Here is a 19,071-nt window from a genome sequence, read left to right on the forward strand (position 1 = left end):
TAATTGGCAAAAACATTATATTGTTTATATATTATAATATCTTTATACATATCTTTTACTATATTAGAATTAATATTTGTTATATATCTTTCCGGAATTAGAATACTATTTGATTATTTAAAATACCGTTATTTAAATTTAATAAAGATTGTGCATTCTCTTTTTCTTGTGATAAAGTTCTTATATTTTTTATTAATGAAAATATTGTAAACTGTTTCTATAAAACACCTTTTTCCATAAAACAAATTTTATTGATAAATTTATACTTTCATTATGTGTAGCTCTTTTTCTAAATATATTTTAAATATATTAAATTAACAAAATTCACAAATAAATATCACTGTACTATGATTATTATTCCGATGTAACCGATATAACCGAAATGACACCAAACTATCTAACTGAATTCATTATTATTCACACTGCCAATTAAACAAAAAATATAATTAATTATTATAATAATAATATAATATACTTTTAATTACAGTATTTATTTTTATTAAATATTTGCTTCGTAATTCTTTTCTTTGGACGCCGCTTCCGGCATCTTTTCAAGTTTATAATGTATCTTAGCATCTTTCAATTTATTAAAAGTTTAATAGTAATAAAAGTCTATTTATTTAGTAGAAGTTTAATAGTAATAAAATGTACGATATATTAATATCCTAACGGGGAGATCTAACTTATTCATAAGCTAATCGTCAAAGAATGCAATAAAGGCGCGTTAATGTCTGCTAAGCTAAATCTAAAGTATATCGATAATATTATCTATTAAGAGAGAGAGAGAGAGAGAGAGAGAGAGAGAGAGAGATCTTTTTAATCTAAATATATATAAACTTAACACACATATTAGTAATCAAAATAACCGATATCGGGAAAAATAACATATCAGATTAAATTCCAATATCTAATATTATACATTTTCTTACTCTATGCATGTAAATGAATAAAAATAGAATTATACTGTGCCAGATATATAAGAAAATTAAAATAAGATTATATATAATTTTAGAAGAGAATGTTTAATATAAAATAAAGTATTTATTATCTAAACATCCAAGTATTATGTTTAAACGATAGTTTTGATATATCCGTTATATATATATATATATAACTTACTTTAAATATATAAATAAATTTATTTAAATATTCTATCTATCTATCTATCTATATATCTATCTATATTTGTATATCTATAAATATCTACAAATATCTTTACACAGAAGCTGTCATTCGCACGCTATCTAGCCGTAACAGACGCATTTGATGCCGTCGTAAAATCGACGGGTAAATATTATAACGGCATCATACTCGTAACCGACTGTCGGGAGAGAAGAGGAAAGAGACTCCGCGCGGATTCTTATCCTCTCAGAGAGCGGAGAGAAATTGGCGATTTAACACACATTGATCTGCCGTGTTGGCGAATGCGCACTGCGAGGTGCCGCGCCGCGCCGCTCCGGCAACAGAGATTTCAGCGTGTCACCCCGTATAAAACCGTGACCGGGGTCACGGCGCGATACCAACAGGTGATGTCGAGGAAGGAGGAGGACACTCCCTCGAGCAGCATCTCGTCGAGCGTCTCTCCCCCGGGTATCGCCGACCGCGACGATGGTGATTTAGTATCGTTCTCTCGAGCCTACCGTTTATCCTGTATCCCACAAATTTCGCTGACCACCGCCAGAATCCATCTACGAGGGCTGCCAGGAATAAACGCGCGAGGATCGGCGGTCCTGTTTGGCGCGCATCAGTGGAACACGGGAGGAAATCGGGTGTTGGAAAAAACAGTGTCGGTGAAAGACAAAAGCGAAAAAAGTTTCGATCGATTCGATGATTTAGTGGATGAGACTATTTAATAGTACTCCTCGCGATTCTTCCCGCGCGTTCGTTTCACTCGCGAGAGCATCAGAGTCGGGATGCAAAGTTAATCAGTTGACATGAGCGCGGGATCGACTCGCGACGTGCGATGATCGAGTGTTTTCTTCAATGCGCTGGATTTTGACAAGGTGAGCAATTTTCAAATCTCTAGCGGCGATCTTGAAATATGCGTACAATGCAACAATAGAGAGCTAGGATGCCACAATAGCTGGATCGATAAATCTTCGCAATCTTTATGATACTCCAACTCCGTTCTCAACTCACCGATTCGGTTATTAAAAATTTCGCGAGAAAGTTGCTTAAACTTGAAAATATGAACCAAATATTTTAATTCATTCTATTGTGTAGTATGAACATTTATCAGAAATAGTAAATAAGGAACGGATTTTTGGAGAAATCTTATAATAATTTAGAAAAGTATTTTTAGAGAAATCTTATAATAATTTAGAAAAGTATTTGTAAGAGAAAAAAGTTCTCTCATGGAGAAAATTTTCTCTGTGAAGACACAAAATACAAATATAATAAGAGGATTATGAAAACAGACGACGCAGATATAAAATAGCATCAGCGCAATAACAAAATATAAGGAATTACCTTATCTTGGAAATATTTCATTGATAACAATATATTAAAATGTTTTATGGAGAAATATATAAAAGAATTAAAAAAGTACATTATTAGAGAGACAGAATATTTCAACGGACTACACTTGACTTTATATACGGACATCTTATAACATGACATCTTCACTTTATATTGAATCATTGATTTCCTCTTGTCGCTTCAGAGTCCGATTGCGCCTGATTTATATTCAGATTTAATAATAACTGAAGCCCGATTTTAGTGCAACTTTTCTTTTCGGTTCGCTGGCCTCGATAAAGCTATCGAATATAACTCGAGATATTCTAGAGATTAATCGATCAGTTTCTCTTCGACGTACTTGCATATCTAACAGGTAAAGACGCACAAAAATATCATAACTTTAAGTGAGTGTGAATCGATATAAAATGCAATAAATTAAGTATGATATATACTAACGACTCGCTATGAATTATAAATTCTACATCCAAGAAAGTCCATTTTGTAGAAAACGATTTATGAAGATCGCATTACGTAGTCAGTCACAATGTTACATGAAACAATTTATATCACTGCCTGAAAAGAGAGAGCGTTATGTCTTTAGAAGTTGACAGTTTAATTATATCGCGGAAAATAATGAAAGGAAAATGACGAGGCGAGAGACATGGCACGAATACGAATCGCTCTGAATATCATCATGTTTTCTTAGTCTCCCCCGCTGTGCGTACGTAACACGTGTCGGAATAAAAATAAAACCACGTCGATGCTTTCGATACGATGTCGAAAATTTTCAAGTTTATCGAGCCATCCTATTGATTAGTGTTACATTAGAGCGAAACAGTCGGCTTGTTAATCTCTCGATGGAGCTTTGATTCGCGTATCTGAGTCATCGATGAAGAAGGAAGCCAGAGGTAGACGATCGTAATTAATTGTCGAGCTCGTTCTTTGAAGACGAAACACGGAATACGAAACGGGATGTTGTGATGATGGAGGAAAAGCAGAAGAAAAGAAAAAAAATCAAATATGCAATGCGCATGTAATTTAAATAATATTTTAAATAGCTTTTCTCTCTCTTTCTCTCTATCTCTCTCTCTCTCTCTCTCTGTGTAAATGTTTTGAATACGCCCACTCGTCTACAAAAGCAAAATGTGATGCACATAAATAGCAAAGAGATATCTTGATATACTATTCCGGAGCATAATATATAAAGGTACATAGAGTACACACATGTATGAAAATGACAAAATGAATGATGAATACTCGTGCGCGACTGTGCTAGAGGACTCTTTGCATCAAGAAGATTGCGTTACGAAGAGTAATTAAAAATGCAAATTCAAATGGCAAAGTAATAGCGACCCGTTAAATCTCTCGCTTATGCGTATACTTTTATATTCTCTGAGGCAATACTAGCAAAATTTAAATGACATAATAATTAGATATAAACTCTCTATGCACTCTCTTTTTTGTTAAATATTAATTTCTTTTACGCAAATCTGGGTTGATAATATTGACCGTGACAAAAAATTTAGCATCAATCACGAAAGCACTTAATTTTTCCATCAATTCTATAAATAAATTTTATTTTAATATAAATATCACATCTGAAACTCCCTTTATTATGTATGGCAAAAAATATCCGACATTGATTACATCGATATCCGTAACGGCGTAGGTCGTATTAGAAGCTTTTTCATCCCATTCTTTTCGTGAACACTCGTTTACCTGGTTTGCTTCAACATACTTCAAAGGATTAAATATAGATCGCGACCTCTCCGTATATAATAATTGCGCGATATTAAGAAATAACGATGTAAGACTCGATTATACCGAATGCATTTATTAAAATCCATAAAAATGTTAAGAAAGTAATTTCTTGCGTCATCCGTATGCAATAATTAATTAATATTTATTCTCAAAAGTTTTGTGTAATATATTGGAGACGTAATTAACATTCCATGATGTAACTTAAACAAAATGTCTCCAACAAATATTGTTTATGAAATATTGGCGTTTGCGGAAACGCTTTTTACGCGCGCGTTATAGATGATTTCAGAAGCCAGAGTAACATCAAAAGAGTCATTATAAAATCATTATAAGTTCAACAGGGATCTCGCGTAGCAATGGTCTGGAGAATTATTGGAAAATTCGCGGAAACCCGATATTTTCTCACGATACATTATTTAAACAAGCCATATGCGATAGATCGAAAATCGAGCTTTAATTGAACAAGGAAGAACATATGGCGTACAACGAAAGGTCGTGGTTATGTAAATGGAACTGGCCGAGTCGGTCGTTATGGTAACCGACCCTCTGCACAAGGATCGAAATCCATTATTTATCTCGGTAACATAGCGTTCGGTTTCGTGACGAGCGCAAGAGAGAGGTGTCGGATGTTAATAATCCAGCTAGATAGAAAATAAACATAACACTGCTGAAATTTCGGATAATTCGATCAGAGACAAGCTCTCGTAAAAAAACATTGGCTGTAAATTATATTTTCTCATTTTAATACAAATGGTTTATATGTGATATGTATTACTTATGTATGTAAAAGTAAAAAAAATTAACAAATTTAATTTTGTCCACATAAGGAGTGCTTGAGAGTTTGAGTCAGATCTTTAAAAGTAATCCTAAGTTTATTGCGTTCTATTTTTGCGTGTAATATGTATGCCTATAATTAAAGTTTTTAATTTCACTAAAATGCGAATAAAATGCGAAAAATCTTGACCAACTTATAAAAATGAAAATTGTAGGTGTGTAAATTGAAAAAAATATATATATAGAAATAATTATATAGGATATATATGATATATCACTATAGTCGCATATTTTAATGAATAAGGATCCAATTCTTACTTAATAGAAATTTAATAGAAGACTATTTGTTAGTATGATAATCAGGTATAATGTGAACAAGTATATTGGTATCACCAAATATCAAATTTAATTTCTATTAAAATCTAGTCAAAATTAATTGCAAGCGCAAGTTATAATTATTTATAATATATAGTTTGAAAATTTAATTTTTTCAAATCTTCTCATTCTCAATCGCCTGAAAGAAAATCGATGAAGCTCTCAATGAAAAACCTTCTTTCAAGTTTAAACTTTACAACCTGTATCTGAAAGGTCGCGTGATAGACAAGCCGGGTTATATATACTATATCCAGTATTTATATCATTTTCACAAAAAAAACTTTAATTGAATAAATATATCGTACAATAAATCTCATCAAAAAATTTAATTTAAAATATATCAAAATATGAAGTGCAATTTTTTATAAAAATTTATTGTGTTTACAAAAAAGTACGTGATATTTTTAAACAAAAAGATTTTCAATACCAATTCTATCAAGATTTCCGATAGCGAGTGATCTGTAGTAACATTTTGCATACATTAATATAACATAAATCAATCCAATTAAAAAATCTTGAACCAATGTAGCGCGGAATATTCTCCTAAATTGAATACGCTGTACGGAATGAACTGTGAAAAGCAATCCAATGGAAAGCAGTTTCTTGGAAACTCGTCGGATCGAATCATTCTAAAATAGCCGAGCCGAGTTCGTGCAATTTAAGTAGAGTTGTGCGCATATTGTCGTAAATAGACAAGTAAAAGCGATTACGAACTATATTATCAAATCGCGCGTATTACTTGTATACGGCATGAAATTTTATGATACACCTAACGTGAATAACGATACGCACATTTCTACCATCAAAATACATCACTGATGTATGATACACAAATGCTTGATCGTCTCAATTACTTCAGTTAATTAGATCATGATAAAAATTCTTTTTTTGCGTGTAATACAAGCTACGTTTTCATAAGTGTTTTTTTGCAATTTTGAAAGACACAAATTACTTCAACTCGCGGATATATAAATTTCTGCGCGCGTTCTCTTATATACGAGAAATTATACGAGAAATTATGTTAATTATATAAATTAATAAATTATATTAATTATATAAATTATATAAAAATAAAGTTTACAAGGGAACCTCGCAAACTCGAAAATCCTGATTTTGATGAAATTTACACACATGTGGGAGGAGTAAATAAATAAATATAGAAATTTTCAATTACTGTTCAAAAAACGATTCTGAGGGATGAAGCCACCCCTAAAATGAAGAGGAATTTTTTGCTTCTCTCAATTTATTTTAAAAATTATTCGAGACATCGAAAGGTGCACAAAAATTTCATGATTAAAACATCTCTATTTAACTATGTTTATAAAATTTTGAAAAGTTTTTTCAAATTTCTTTTTAAAATTTTATTATAATTAAGTGGAGATGATTTTATTATAAAACTTTCGTGTAAAACATTTTTAGATATTTCGAATAATTTCCAAGAAGAGTCGTATATGCGGGATGATTTCATTCCTTGGAATCGTTTTTGGACAACTACAAATTTCTGAATTTATCTACATCCTCCTTACATGTGTGTAAAGTTTCATCAAAATCAGAACTTCTGGTTTCACGAAGTTTCCTTGTCAGATATACAGATGTACAGGGTGCTTCAAATAAAGTAATCGGCGTATGTAAATATTTGCTAAAGTTGAAGATACATAAAAAAATATTTTATACAAAAAAATGTTTGACACGAAGGAAGATATCGTACAATTAATTATTATATTAATAATTTTGCAATAAATAATAAATTAATTTTTTATCAATTTACTAATAATTATTACAATAAATATAATAAATTAATTTTTTTATAATTGTACTTTTATACGTGCGCCAAAAAAAAAGAAAGGTTTTTAAAAACATAGGCATAAACTAATTCGGCATCAACAGATCTGTATAGTCGAAAAAGAAGGGATTCTTGCTACTAAGAATATAGTAAACGTAAATGGCCAACTTTCGAGATGCAAAGAAGAGGATTGCGACTACAACTATAAAGAGGGATTTGAATCGATAGGAAGCGCGCGAAGTTTCGACGAAATGCGGGAGACACAGGCATACGAACAATGCACTTCTGCTGCATCCGCCGTATACGAGAGCGAGATGCACACCGATGATGGTAGTCAGATAATAACTCTCACGTATATATTGTGTGCGGCGCTCGAGTGACGTATGCGTAACCAGATGACAAGACAATGTGCAAGTGTGTCGATGTGTGTTAGAAAGCATTATTCGGTGTTCGTATGCATGTACGTCAAATTAAAACGCTGACATGGAACGACGCCACGAACAGATAAAAAATCGCACGCATAATACCACGAATTCGGGATTCCTAATTAACGGACTCGCGACAAAATTTATTACGTTGCAAAATGAAAACGCTGCTTCGAATAAAACTATAGACGAGAAGCAAAGATTAAAGTAGAGATAAAAATATCACTTTTCGATCTTCGACTCTTTCTTTACTTAGCTCTATTAGAGAAATAGTATCCAATTTTTTTAACTTGTTTCTTCTTTAACAATTAACTTCTCTGTCTTTCTCTTTAATATTTAATATTTAATAATTAATTTAATAATTTAATAATACTTAATATTTAATAATCATCTTTTGCAGAACTTGGGATCGTATGTTTCTGAGACACAAGAATCTGGAAAACGTGAGGGTAAGCGATTTAATATGTATACATAAATTTTTCTTTTCATTATATTGTTATAAAAAAAAATCCGCTTTTATAAATACAGGATGCCACAAGGAAGCATTCAATGGCAGGGGACGCAGAGAAGAGCCTGCGGGCCTGGGGCTAATTGGAACGTACAGGTACACTCTCATCATTTTTGTAAACTTGAGGTCGATATTGAGTGCAATGTATATGTCTCATATCGGAAAGATAAGATTCTTTATCGGCTTCATTAGTATAATTATTAGGAAGCAGATCGGTCGATTGCTTAAATTAAATTAGCCATAGAGAGAAAAAAGGAGAAAATCAAAGTGTACATATGTAGAGAGCATGTACATATCTCGTAGGAACATATCTCTACTCTAATCATCATTTTTAGCACGAATTTTGCTTGTAGAAAATATTTCCGATAGAAAATTTGCTTCGAGAGAGAAATATACGCCAATCTTATACAAACACAACGCACAAATTACAAAATATTTCACTATTGCTGGCAAGAATTACTATCGCTCTCTGCTAATAATATTTACCTCTACGATAATTTTTATGTAAATGCAAAACTATTTCTAATACGCTCGTAGAAAGAAAGTTTTTATAATTTCTTTAATCAAAATCTACGATTATATAAATTAATTATCTTAGTACCATATATCTATCTTTCATTATGCAGTGATTTATATCATAAATGACTGCATTAGATTATATATATATATATCGCTCATGATTAGCAGCACCGAGAAGCGTTACTATGCCATTACACCTAAATGTTACATCCTAAATCATAGTAATTGATTTATCGATTTACCATGTAAACGCACTCGTACATCTGTTTGTGCCGCTGCGGCTGGTAAACAACTGGACTACCATCCAGATTATTAACTGTTATAATGGCGGTTATGTTATAATTAAATCAAACAGGTGGTGAGAGGCAAGGTGACAACGCGGTGCTTGTGGCACGCCTGTAAAGCTCTCGGAATTGGGCTACTGCTAATGCTTTTAGGAGCTTGCATGGCGACTATAGGTGAGTAGAATTACATAAATTAAACATCGGTTTTCATATATGATTCGATCATACGCCATTTTGTCTTAATCTCTAAGCTACTATCCGCTTCGAGGCAAAGAGAGCGTTTTATTAACATAAGATTAACCTTTTGTGGTCTAATTATTGTCACTTTTAATGCCACAGATTTGAGATTCCTCAAAGTTACTTTACGTATTAGTTAGTAGAGTTAGTAGAGTATTCTTCACAATAATTGAAAAATAAATAGAAAATATTTTAATATATATTCTAATATATTTATATATTAATATATTATAATATTAATATATATTCTAATATATTTATATTTATATATATTCTTCTGATATCTATAAATTCATAATTAAATGTTGTAATACTTACGATAGGCCGCAAATAACTAATCTTTTTCTTTATTATGCGCAAGCTTGCAGAGACTGCTTACTACATTTATATGCATGAATCGAGAAAATTTAAATTAGATTTGATACTACTGTTTAACAACAATTACACACATTATATAACACAGTTATATAGCCAATATTTTCGGATATCCAAATATTGAATTGTTGCCACATCTGAATTTTTAATTGAAGGTGTTATGAAATTATTAATATTGGACTATAGATATTAAGATTATTGTAGGAAGTTTGACTCTGCTTCCCTTTCCCGTTAATTGAATATCAAAATATCTTTCGGATATATATTATATGTATATGAAAAATTTCTTTTCTAACAAATTTTTCTTTATATTGCAACTAGAATAAATGCCATGACATAAAAGAAGGCAAAGTTAACCGAAAAATATTATTTACCTTAATATAGGGTAATACTTTTTGATATATCGAAACAGAAAAATCTACTTATTGTTAGCGTTTTATAGAAATATTATGTGACACTTTATATATATAAGTAATATATCCCAATAATATTTAAATCGATATATCAAGATATATTTTTATATTTCAATTCTATCTGGTATATCCCGCCCAATTCAATAATTGCACATATATATAACATGAAATAAGAGCGTTTCTCTCGTTTAATTAAATAGGATATTATGCAGATCAACTGTCAGTGGCGCAGGAGATCAGAGGTAACATCACGGTAAAAGTGAAGAATGAATCTCGCGGATTTCATCTGAATAATCTGAGCTACGCTGGCCCAGTCGTTATGGGATTGGGAGGTAACAATAATATACATTGCACACATAAAATTTACGAGCACAATACACTTGTTTGATTGAGCAACTATTAATTATACGACACTGATCTCCTTGAGATAATACAACTGTACAATAATAAATGGATACACTGTCGCAGAATGTATATAAACATTTTCCACGAGTAGACGTGATGCACAACATATAATTGCATGTAATATTATGTAATATATAATATATGTATTAATGTAATATTGGTATTATTACTTTGATGTAATAACGTTATGAGAGAAAAATTACATTGAAATTGAAATACTCTCAATTTTTTATATTACAGACTCCTCAAAATAAAAAAAATTAATATATATATTTTTTTTTTTAATAAAAATCGGGACAATTTTGCGCTACAATTTTCCATAATTTAATATTAGTTTATTAAAATTTATATATATATATATATATATATATATATATATATATATATATATAATATATATAATATATAATACATATGTCATACTTGATATTTTTTTTACTTTATGTGTGTTAAATATATTATTTAATTTTTTAATCTAATATAAATAATTTTTTATAAATATATAATCTTTTATAAATAGCATCTTTATTATATATACTAATGTATTTCTCTCGCTATAATTCTACAGAATAAAATTACAATTCTACACATTATGTGTTAATTTTGCATCAAAGTACCAAGATCGAAAAACGACAATAAGTAAAAACATCAAACAATATAACGTATGTAGAGCAGATATGATATATAGAATGTATATAGAGTGGAAAATTGCAGATGAAACGCGAAAAAAATGTGCAATATATTGTGATATCACGGTCAAATAAAAATATTCGATAGAAACGAGGAAAAAAAATAGATGCCCCCAGAGAGATTTGAACTCTCGACCCCTGGTTTACAAGACCAGTGCTCTAACCCCTGAGCTATGGAGGCTCACGTTCCAGACTTAGTTATTAGAAACTTTAGATAAACGCGTGACATATAGATCTGCACATATATAATTTATACATATTTTTACGAATACATTTTATTTTTATATTTTTACATTTAAAAAAAATATATTTTTATAATATTTTATGATTTTTCTAATTTATGCATGCAAGCAAAGTCATTTTTTTATTATCTCAAATAATAAATAATAACAATTATTGTGTATAAAAAATTATTATTATCTCATATAATAATAATAATTATGCAATTATTGGATAAAATAATCATTATGCAATTATTGAATTAATCAAATTATATATGTTATAGAAACAATCGCGATAAAATGAAATTTCATGTTTTTGATTATTTCATATTAAATTTTTGTCTTATATTGTATCATTATATTGAAATCAACAAATTGTTCAGTTAAAAATATCAGTATAAAATTTGTTTTTAAATTTGTGTTGACTTACAATTAAATTGTATATTTAATTATTAATAGTATAATTAATAATTAATTAATAGTATATTATTAATTGTTTAATAGTATAATTATTAACAATAGTATATTAAAAATTAATTAATAGTATATTATTAATTGTTTAATAGTATAATTATTAACAATAGTATATTAAAAATTAATTAATAGTATAATTATTAACAATAGTATATTAAAAATTAATTAATAATATAATTATTAAAATCTAAAATCCGATGATATATGTTTATGTAACTTATATGTAAAATTTACATAATTATATTCTGTCATACACATATCACAAATGAATAACGATGTATACAGGCTTCATCGTAGTAGCTGCCTGTGTGATGACCTTCGAAGCACGTGACAGTGCGGCTAAGGTGGTACCAGCTCGCTATCGCTTCAATCAAGCATCAACGTTAAAAGGCCCAAAAAGCCAGCGCAATAGAAGATCGACATCGAGCCAGACAACAAAGTGGGATCATCAGTTGGGCCTGTTTAGAGTAAATCGCAGCCCGAGTCCCAGCACGCATGAAGTTTCCAGGAAACAGTTAACGGCGGAATTCATGCAATTTTCGAAAGATTTACGGGAGAAAGGCGTAGCGCACTCCATAAAGAAAAGCCCGAGCGCTCCAACATTAGTCGACAAAAAATCACCACGTCGAAGGTCGCCTAAATACGCAGGCTGCTCGCTATTGAATCCAGAATTGCTGCAGAGACACGCTCTTTCGGTTGACAATCCGAGCTATAGCCCGCATCAGGTGTGTATTCAGCATAAATTAATAAATTTCAAAATCTATGTTTTGAAAGATAATAATGAAGCCTCAATTTTTAGGGAAGCTTATAAGTTTTATCTTGTCAAGTTTTTTTTCATATCGTAGAAACTATTAATTTAATTATATTAATTATCACTTTATATTAATTATTTAATTATATTAATTATATCACTTTCATGAAACTTAAAAGAAAGGGGGATTTTTAAATACAAATTATGCCATTTTAAATCATAAAATTCTCAAAAGAGAGAGAAAGAGAATTTGAAATATAAATTTTGACAAATTTTAATTATTCTCTTTTACCTCAGTGTTTCTCGGATTTCAATTGAAAATGGCCATTAGAAACTTATTCCGATAATTAATAGGTTAGCAGAGAAAGTCTGGAACATCAAAAGATGAGTGGTAGTCAAGTCTCGATGGCGATGGATCTGCATATTCCAAATAAAGGTCCTGTTACGCTCAAAGTGAAAGATCGATCTGATACGGCAAGACGACATCAGCTACTTCGTCAGACAAAAGTGGAGGATGTCGAGGAAGTGGACGAAGCTGCACGACCACCACCGACCCTTGTACACTCGCCTAAATTGCCAGGTGGATATAAATAAATTATTTTAAATATATGATGGCACTCGGATATATTATTGTAATCACATCACTAGCAGAAATACTCCAAATAAGAAAATATCTTTGCTGGTGTTATTCGGTTTAAGGATTATAAAGAAATCTCTCTCAAATTCATTCCTTTTATATAAAATGCAAAAATACATACTAAACTTTATTCAATTGAATTTTAAGTCTGATTTCTTACATTTATAAATTAGGAATTTAAAAAATCCCATTTAAAAATAGGAAAATTATTTTTCACTTAGATAAAATTGTTCGCATTAAAAAGGTCTATAAATAAAGATCAATAATTATAGATATTTCACTCAGGTGCCTATAGATATCCAGATGACTTTGTGCCAAGAAAAAGAAATTCGATAGACTTGAGATTATTAGAAGAATTGACGGCAGTATCAAGAGAACTTAGTAAGGCCTCGCCGCGAGACTTCCGGAAAATCTCATCGCCGAACTTCCGTAAAATGTCCTTCGATAGAATCGGCGGTGATCGTCGCGTCGATCGAACTTCGCTAGGATATCGTAAGGCTAGTCTCGAGTTTAGAAAAAGTCCTGATTTTCGCAGAGGAGATTACAGGTAATCGAGAATTTTATATCAACTTTTACAATAATAATTACTTTATTATTTGCTTTTCTAATCATTCGCATATATCGCTTGCAATTACATATTCTACTATTATTAGCAAATTTGAATTTGTTATAACACTCTATAAGTTATAATAAAATAATCTAAAAATATATTTAAATTAAAAATAAATTATTTGCAAGTATACTTTTTAAGATTGCATTCGATACGAAGCTTTAAATCGCAGCTTGCTTAGCTTATATATAAATCTGATCTCTCCCGTACACATTGCAAAAATAAAATAAAATCTATACAAAGATGTCTAATTACATTCAAATGTTTATCAAAGCAAGCGACAAAGTCTTTTTTCTAATTAAATTTATAGGAAACTCTCAGTAGAAAGATTCAGCGTCGATTGTACCCGTTATATGCTCGACGAGACGGAATTGACTCCACGCACGAGCAGTGGAGAGAACTTGCGAAGACAATCGCGTCATCCTAAGCTGCATCATTCCAGATCGGATGACAATAGAAGGCGATCTTTCGATAAGCATTCTCTTCATAAGGATTCTCAGTCGAGTCGACACTCGTTAAACACTCAAGCTGTTGTAGAAGGTTCCGATTGCGATCCAAAGTACTTTACGACGGTGTCCCTCGATACTGAAGAGAGCCATGCCGACAATTCTGACGAGAGTCACGTAGTAGACATCGAGGAAGCGAATGCAGGCGCTTTATCGTCGTGCGACGTACCTACGGAGGCTGACATGCTACTCGAAGAACCGGAACTGGAAAACGTCACGGAGATCGACATAGAAAGTTCAATAGATGATGAGGAAAAGTCTCACGAATCGTATAGATCGATGAGTCAGAGGACAAATACGATGTTACGAGGGCAAAATCCCATAATAATTGCGGAAGATGTAGACTCGCAAATGATAGTTGATGAAAAAATGGTGCAGATCGATAGCGAAAAATGTGAAACGACTTTGTATATAGAAGACGATGAAATATGAAGAGAAAATAGAAAAGGTCCTTGAGGATTAATAACGGATTCAGATCATCGTGGGAAAATAATGATGACATTTGCGAAGCAAAGGTACTGATGTTGCATGTAACATTGCTGACGATGTTTCTTCGCAAATTGAAAAGGATTATACAAGGGTTTAGCGGATCGTCGATCGATCGTCTTTGATTGCAATTATGCTCAACAACTTAAGATTTAAACACGGCATATATAAATAATAATGAGACACGTACGAATTGCGTTTTGTAACGAGACAATCATTTTTTATCGGCATCTCGCATTACCTTTCGCACGAAGGTAACAAGCGTGTAATATTGATGACAAATAATTGTTACCAACAAATTTTGACGTAGCACATAGATGGTAATAGATCTAACATACATATACATATATATAAAATAAGATTTGTTGAAATATAAACGTGATTAATCATACCGAAGAGATTTTTGTACTTGTAACAGGAAAAATATACAACTTTTACTTGTAAATATTTCAAGCTAACTTGTTCGAGCGATCATTGATGTATCAACTTAATGAGAAAATCAGAGAAATATGTAGCATGATTCAAAATGAATCTTGAACAATCAGAAACAATGTACTTTAAATACAGATTATCACAGATACGACACTTGTTCTCAGCTCTAAATACTGCAATAAGAAGGGAAAAAATGCCTTGTTTTAATGTGAAAAAAAAATTAAATAATAATTTAATTTTGTAAAAAAAGTACAAGTAAATAAGAAAATGTTATTTATTGTAGATTTTTAAGTATGTTTTACTTTTTAATCGAATCGATTTTAATTTATTACAAATCTACCAAGGCATTTATGTAAAATAGTGTATAAAGTATATAGAAACCTGCATATTCATAATAATAATATTCATAATAATAAATATTTGTGCAAAGATTAGTTTTAAAAAATTCTTGTGAAGAATATATTAACCAGTTATATTTGTACGTGCGTTGTTTTACGTAAAATATAAGAAAATTGTATACGTTTACTTATATACAATACTAAGTATAATTTTTCTTATACAAAAAAATTACTACGATTTTTTTAACGTGAATATATTTGAGCTGAAAGGCATTTTTTAAAAAGGTTATGAATCACAATAAAATATATATTAGATAATGGAAAGATAAATTAAAGATATTTTTGATGTCAATATTATACATTATCTTTTTTTAATATCTATTATTTATTTTATATTTATTTTATATTATTTGTGCAAATCCGCACATACATGTACATATTATACTTTTATTACGTTTGAATTATTTCATTAATTTATTCGTTAAAAAAATATCGAGTCATGTTTTTCTCAAAAAGAATTAACTTTAAATAGTTTCTCTTGTGGCGAGTTTGAAAGACCTTTTATATAAGATTTGAGAGAAATGTAAACATTTCTATACTTTTCATTATATAAAGTTCAATTATATGCGACAATTTCTCTAATTATTGTTGCGTTTTTAATAGAATACTTTGAATAAAAAATACATTTCTCTTTTATACAAACAAACCATGAATTAATTTCTAAAATGTGAGATATTCTTGAAAAAATATTGTAGAAAGAAAGATTCTAGAAAGAAAAAATAGAAAATCTTTTTTGCATATTTACACATCTAATAAAATTTCTTCTCTTGTACACATGTGAATTATATTCATATGTTTTATTAAATTTTGAATTTTGCATGTACTTTTCGCAAATTGGATTTTCGCAGAATTCCATTTTGTATTTTTGATTGTATTTTCAAATCATTATCAAGAGATGTTATTGTAAAGAATAAATATTAGAAATAGCTCATATTTAATGTGTTATTAAAAATTGAGAAATTCGCGCGCAAATGAATCTTTGAAATACAGATGATCTTTAAATTAATATGGATCTATGAATCTAATGACATCATCAAAAGTATCTTTAAATCTCTTCTTAAAGTCAATAAAGCACTTCTTAAGGTGAAACATATGTATGTATGAAAACTGAACATTTATAGATCTCAGATTTCTTCCAATCTATTGTTAATGCGTTTGCACACGAAATTGTGGCCTATTTCGTGCTCCTTCATCAAACATGTAACGTGACGATATCATGTATAATATCATATACACATTCAACAGATGCGATAAACTCAAAAATCTCTTGTTCGAGAGACTCACTCAATGAAAAGCGGAACACAAAGTTTTCAGCGAAGTGGGGCACAGTTAAATAGTATCTAACGTAGAACAATTGTTCTTGATTAAATGACGGCGCAGCCCCGCATATGTAATATATTTTTATAACCCAACAGCGAGAAATGTAATAACTCGACGAAAACTACAATCATTTTAATTTAAGCCTTCATTATCGAATACTTAATTGTCAGTAAACTTTTCTACTTTCTATCTTTACTAATTTCATGCAATAAAATCTCATTATTTCAAATACGATATACTCGATAATTTTGCTAAATATAGTTAAGTAATCGCATTTTCAGTAAATATGTTTTCATTTATTATCTTTCCATCTCTAAGTTAAACTCCATACTCTGATTTGGAAAAAATATGTTCTTGCATTTAAGAAATTTATTTATCTTGAGAAAAAAATACATAATTCGAATATGTCATTCTATGATAATAATTATCTTCATTTCAATATGAACAGAATTATCTTTTAAGATTTTATATTTAATTACAAATCATTTATAATTTATTTTTCCTCTATCAATCGGATAAAACTTCCATACTCTTGCAAAATTCTCCAATTTTAATTTTAGATTTCTTTAAAAAAGCTTCTTCTAAAAATTATATAAGCATAGATATTATTTGCCAATACATATTATTTAAAAATGAGATTTCATAATATTCTACAAATTGCGAACAAATTAAGAAATCGCAAATTGATTTCTAATTTTTCGAGATTTTTTTTTTTATTAACAATTCAGCGCGCGAACAAAAGATTGTATTAGTAATATAAAAATACGGGCAATGCTCGAGAGATCGAGATTGCCTATTTGTGTGAGCAAAATTGTTAAATAATAAAAAAAATATCTCGAGAGCATCACGATGTCCCGATATCATATATATATATATATATATATATATATATATATATATATATATATAAATAAGTAAGAAATAATTAAGTAAGAAATTGATAAGAACACGAAGGAATCACAAGAAAAGAAATATTCCGAATAACTTTTTAATAAATGAGCGACGGCTAAAACTTTTTGGATGTTATTCGGGACAGAATCTTGACAACATATGTCAGTCAAGCCGTATTTCATTGTTCCAGTAAACACAATATTTACCAAAATATTTAATGTGAAGTATTATGTAAAGTACTAAATTTTTTAATTTTGTTGAACTTTTATTATTCTAGTATTCAAAATTACATCTTAATAGTTAAATCTGAAATTAAAATTTTTTTAGAATAATTATAAACTTTTAATTTTTATGAGATAAGACTTTTTAATTTCAAATACATTTACAATTTAAATAAATTGGCAAATCTGTTATTAAAATAAAAATAAAAAATTATATGTTATGTTATATATTTGAAATCACTTGTGTACGATCTAATATCTGTTTAAATCTTAAATCCATTAATTAAAAAACGATTAATCTTTGTTTCAAATGCCGCTGATTTTAAATATAAAAAAAATGTCAAAAAAAGATAAGAAAAATATGTAATCATTGCAATATATTGTTGATTAATAAATTAATAAATTCGATATCAATAAATATAAATATAGCAGTATTTCTCTTAAAACTGTCTGGTATTTTTTTACCAGAGATGTAACAATTAATATATCAGGTAATGTCTTTCATAATTTTCTAACTTCTTGTTGAAATGGCTTATATACTTATAAAAACAACAATTTTACATAATAAAATATTAAGTTGTATCAGCAGGTACTATTCTAAAGCAAATACAAATATAATAAAATATATATCTCATACTTAATGGAATAAACATAATTGAACTGTGATCAAGATGTAATTCAATAAGAAGTACTATGAGTGATATTTCTTGCAAATGTACTCTGGTCAGTGCGATTCTATTTGAAATTGAAAAAATAAATAGACAAATGATAAAACAGAAATTCTCAAAATTAATAAAGATAAAAAATATTCTTAAAATAAGATAATATGCACTTTTCCTTGTGCATACGGTCAAAAGTTAAATTTTTTAAACTTTATTATGTTAAAGAACTTTGATCAACGCAAATCTATTTAAAATTGAAGAAATAACTAGACAAATGATAAAATAGAAATTGTCAAAATTAATAAAAATAAGACATTCTTAAAATAAAATATAATATGTACTTTTCTTTGTTCATACGACGGACAAAAAAGTTAAATCTTTTAAACTTAATTATATTAAAGAAAAACTTTGTTAATAAATCTTACTGCCTAAGGCATTCCAAAGTGTATTAGTATTA

General features: G+C 29.5%; 1 protein-coding gene and 1 non-coding gene across 2 annotated transcripts; one reads left to right on the forward strand and one right to left on the reverse strand.

The window, feature by feature from the left end:
• The first annotated feature begins 1,498 nt into the window (after window positions 1-1,498).
• Window positions 1,499-15,501, forward strand: LOC145966951 (uncharacterized). Its single transcript, XM_083091404.1, has 9 exons — window positions 1,499-2,003; window positions 7,976-8,024; window positions 8,104-8,179; window positions 8,958-9,060; window positions 10,112-10,243; window positions 11,986-12,425; window positions 12,806-13,031; window positions 13,374-13,635; window positions 14,009-15,501. The coding sequence occupies exons 3-9, from the start codon at window positions 8,105-8,107 to the stop codon at window positions 14,634-14,636; spliced, it is 1,866 nt and encodes a 621-aa protein (XP_082947530.1). The 5' UTR covers window positions 1,499-2,003; window positions 7,976-8,024; window position 8,104; the 3' UTR covers window positions 14,637-15,501.
• On the reverse strand, window positions 11,114-11,186 carry Trnat-ugu (transfer RNA threonine (anticodon UGU)). The gene has a single exon. It is a non-coding gene; the product is annotated as a tRNA-Thr (tRNA).
• Window positions 15,502-19,071: the final 3,570 nt, after the last annotated feature.

This window comes from Camponotus vicinus, unplaced genomic scaffold (assembly GCF_025532165.1).
Source record: "Camponotus vicinus isolate PSW18456_S1 unplaced genomic scaffold, iyCamVici1.0 SCAF_2, whole genome shotgun sequence".
Classification (NCBI taxonomy): domain Eukaryota; kingdom Metazoa; phylum Arthropoda; class Insecta; order Hymenoptera; family Formicidae; genus Camponotus; species Camponotus vicinus.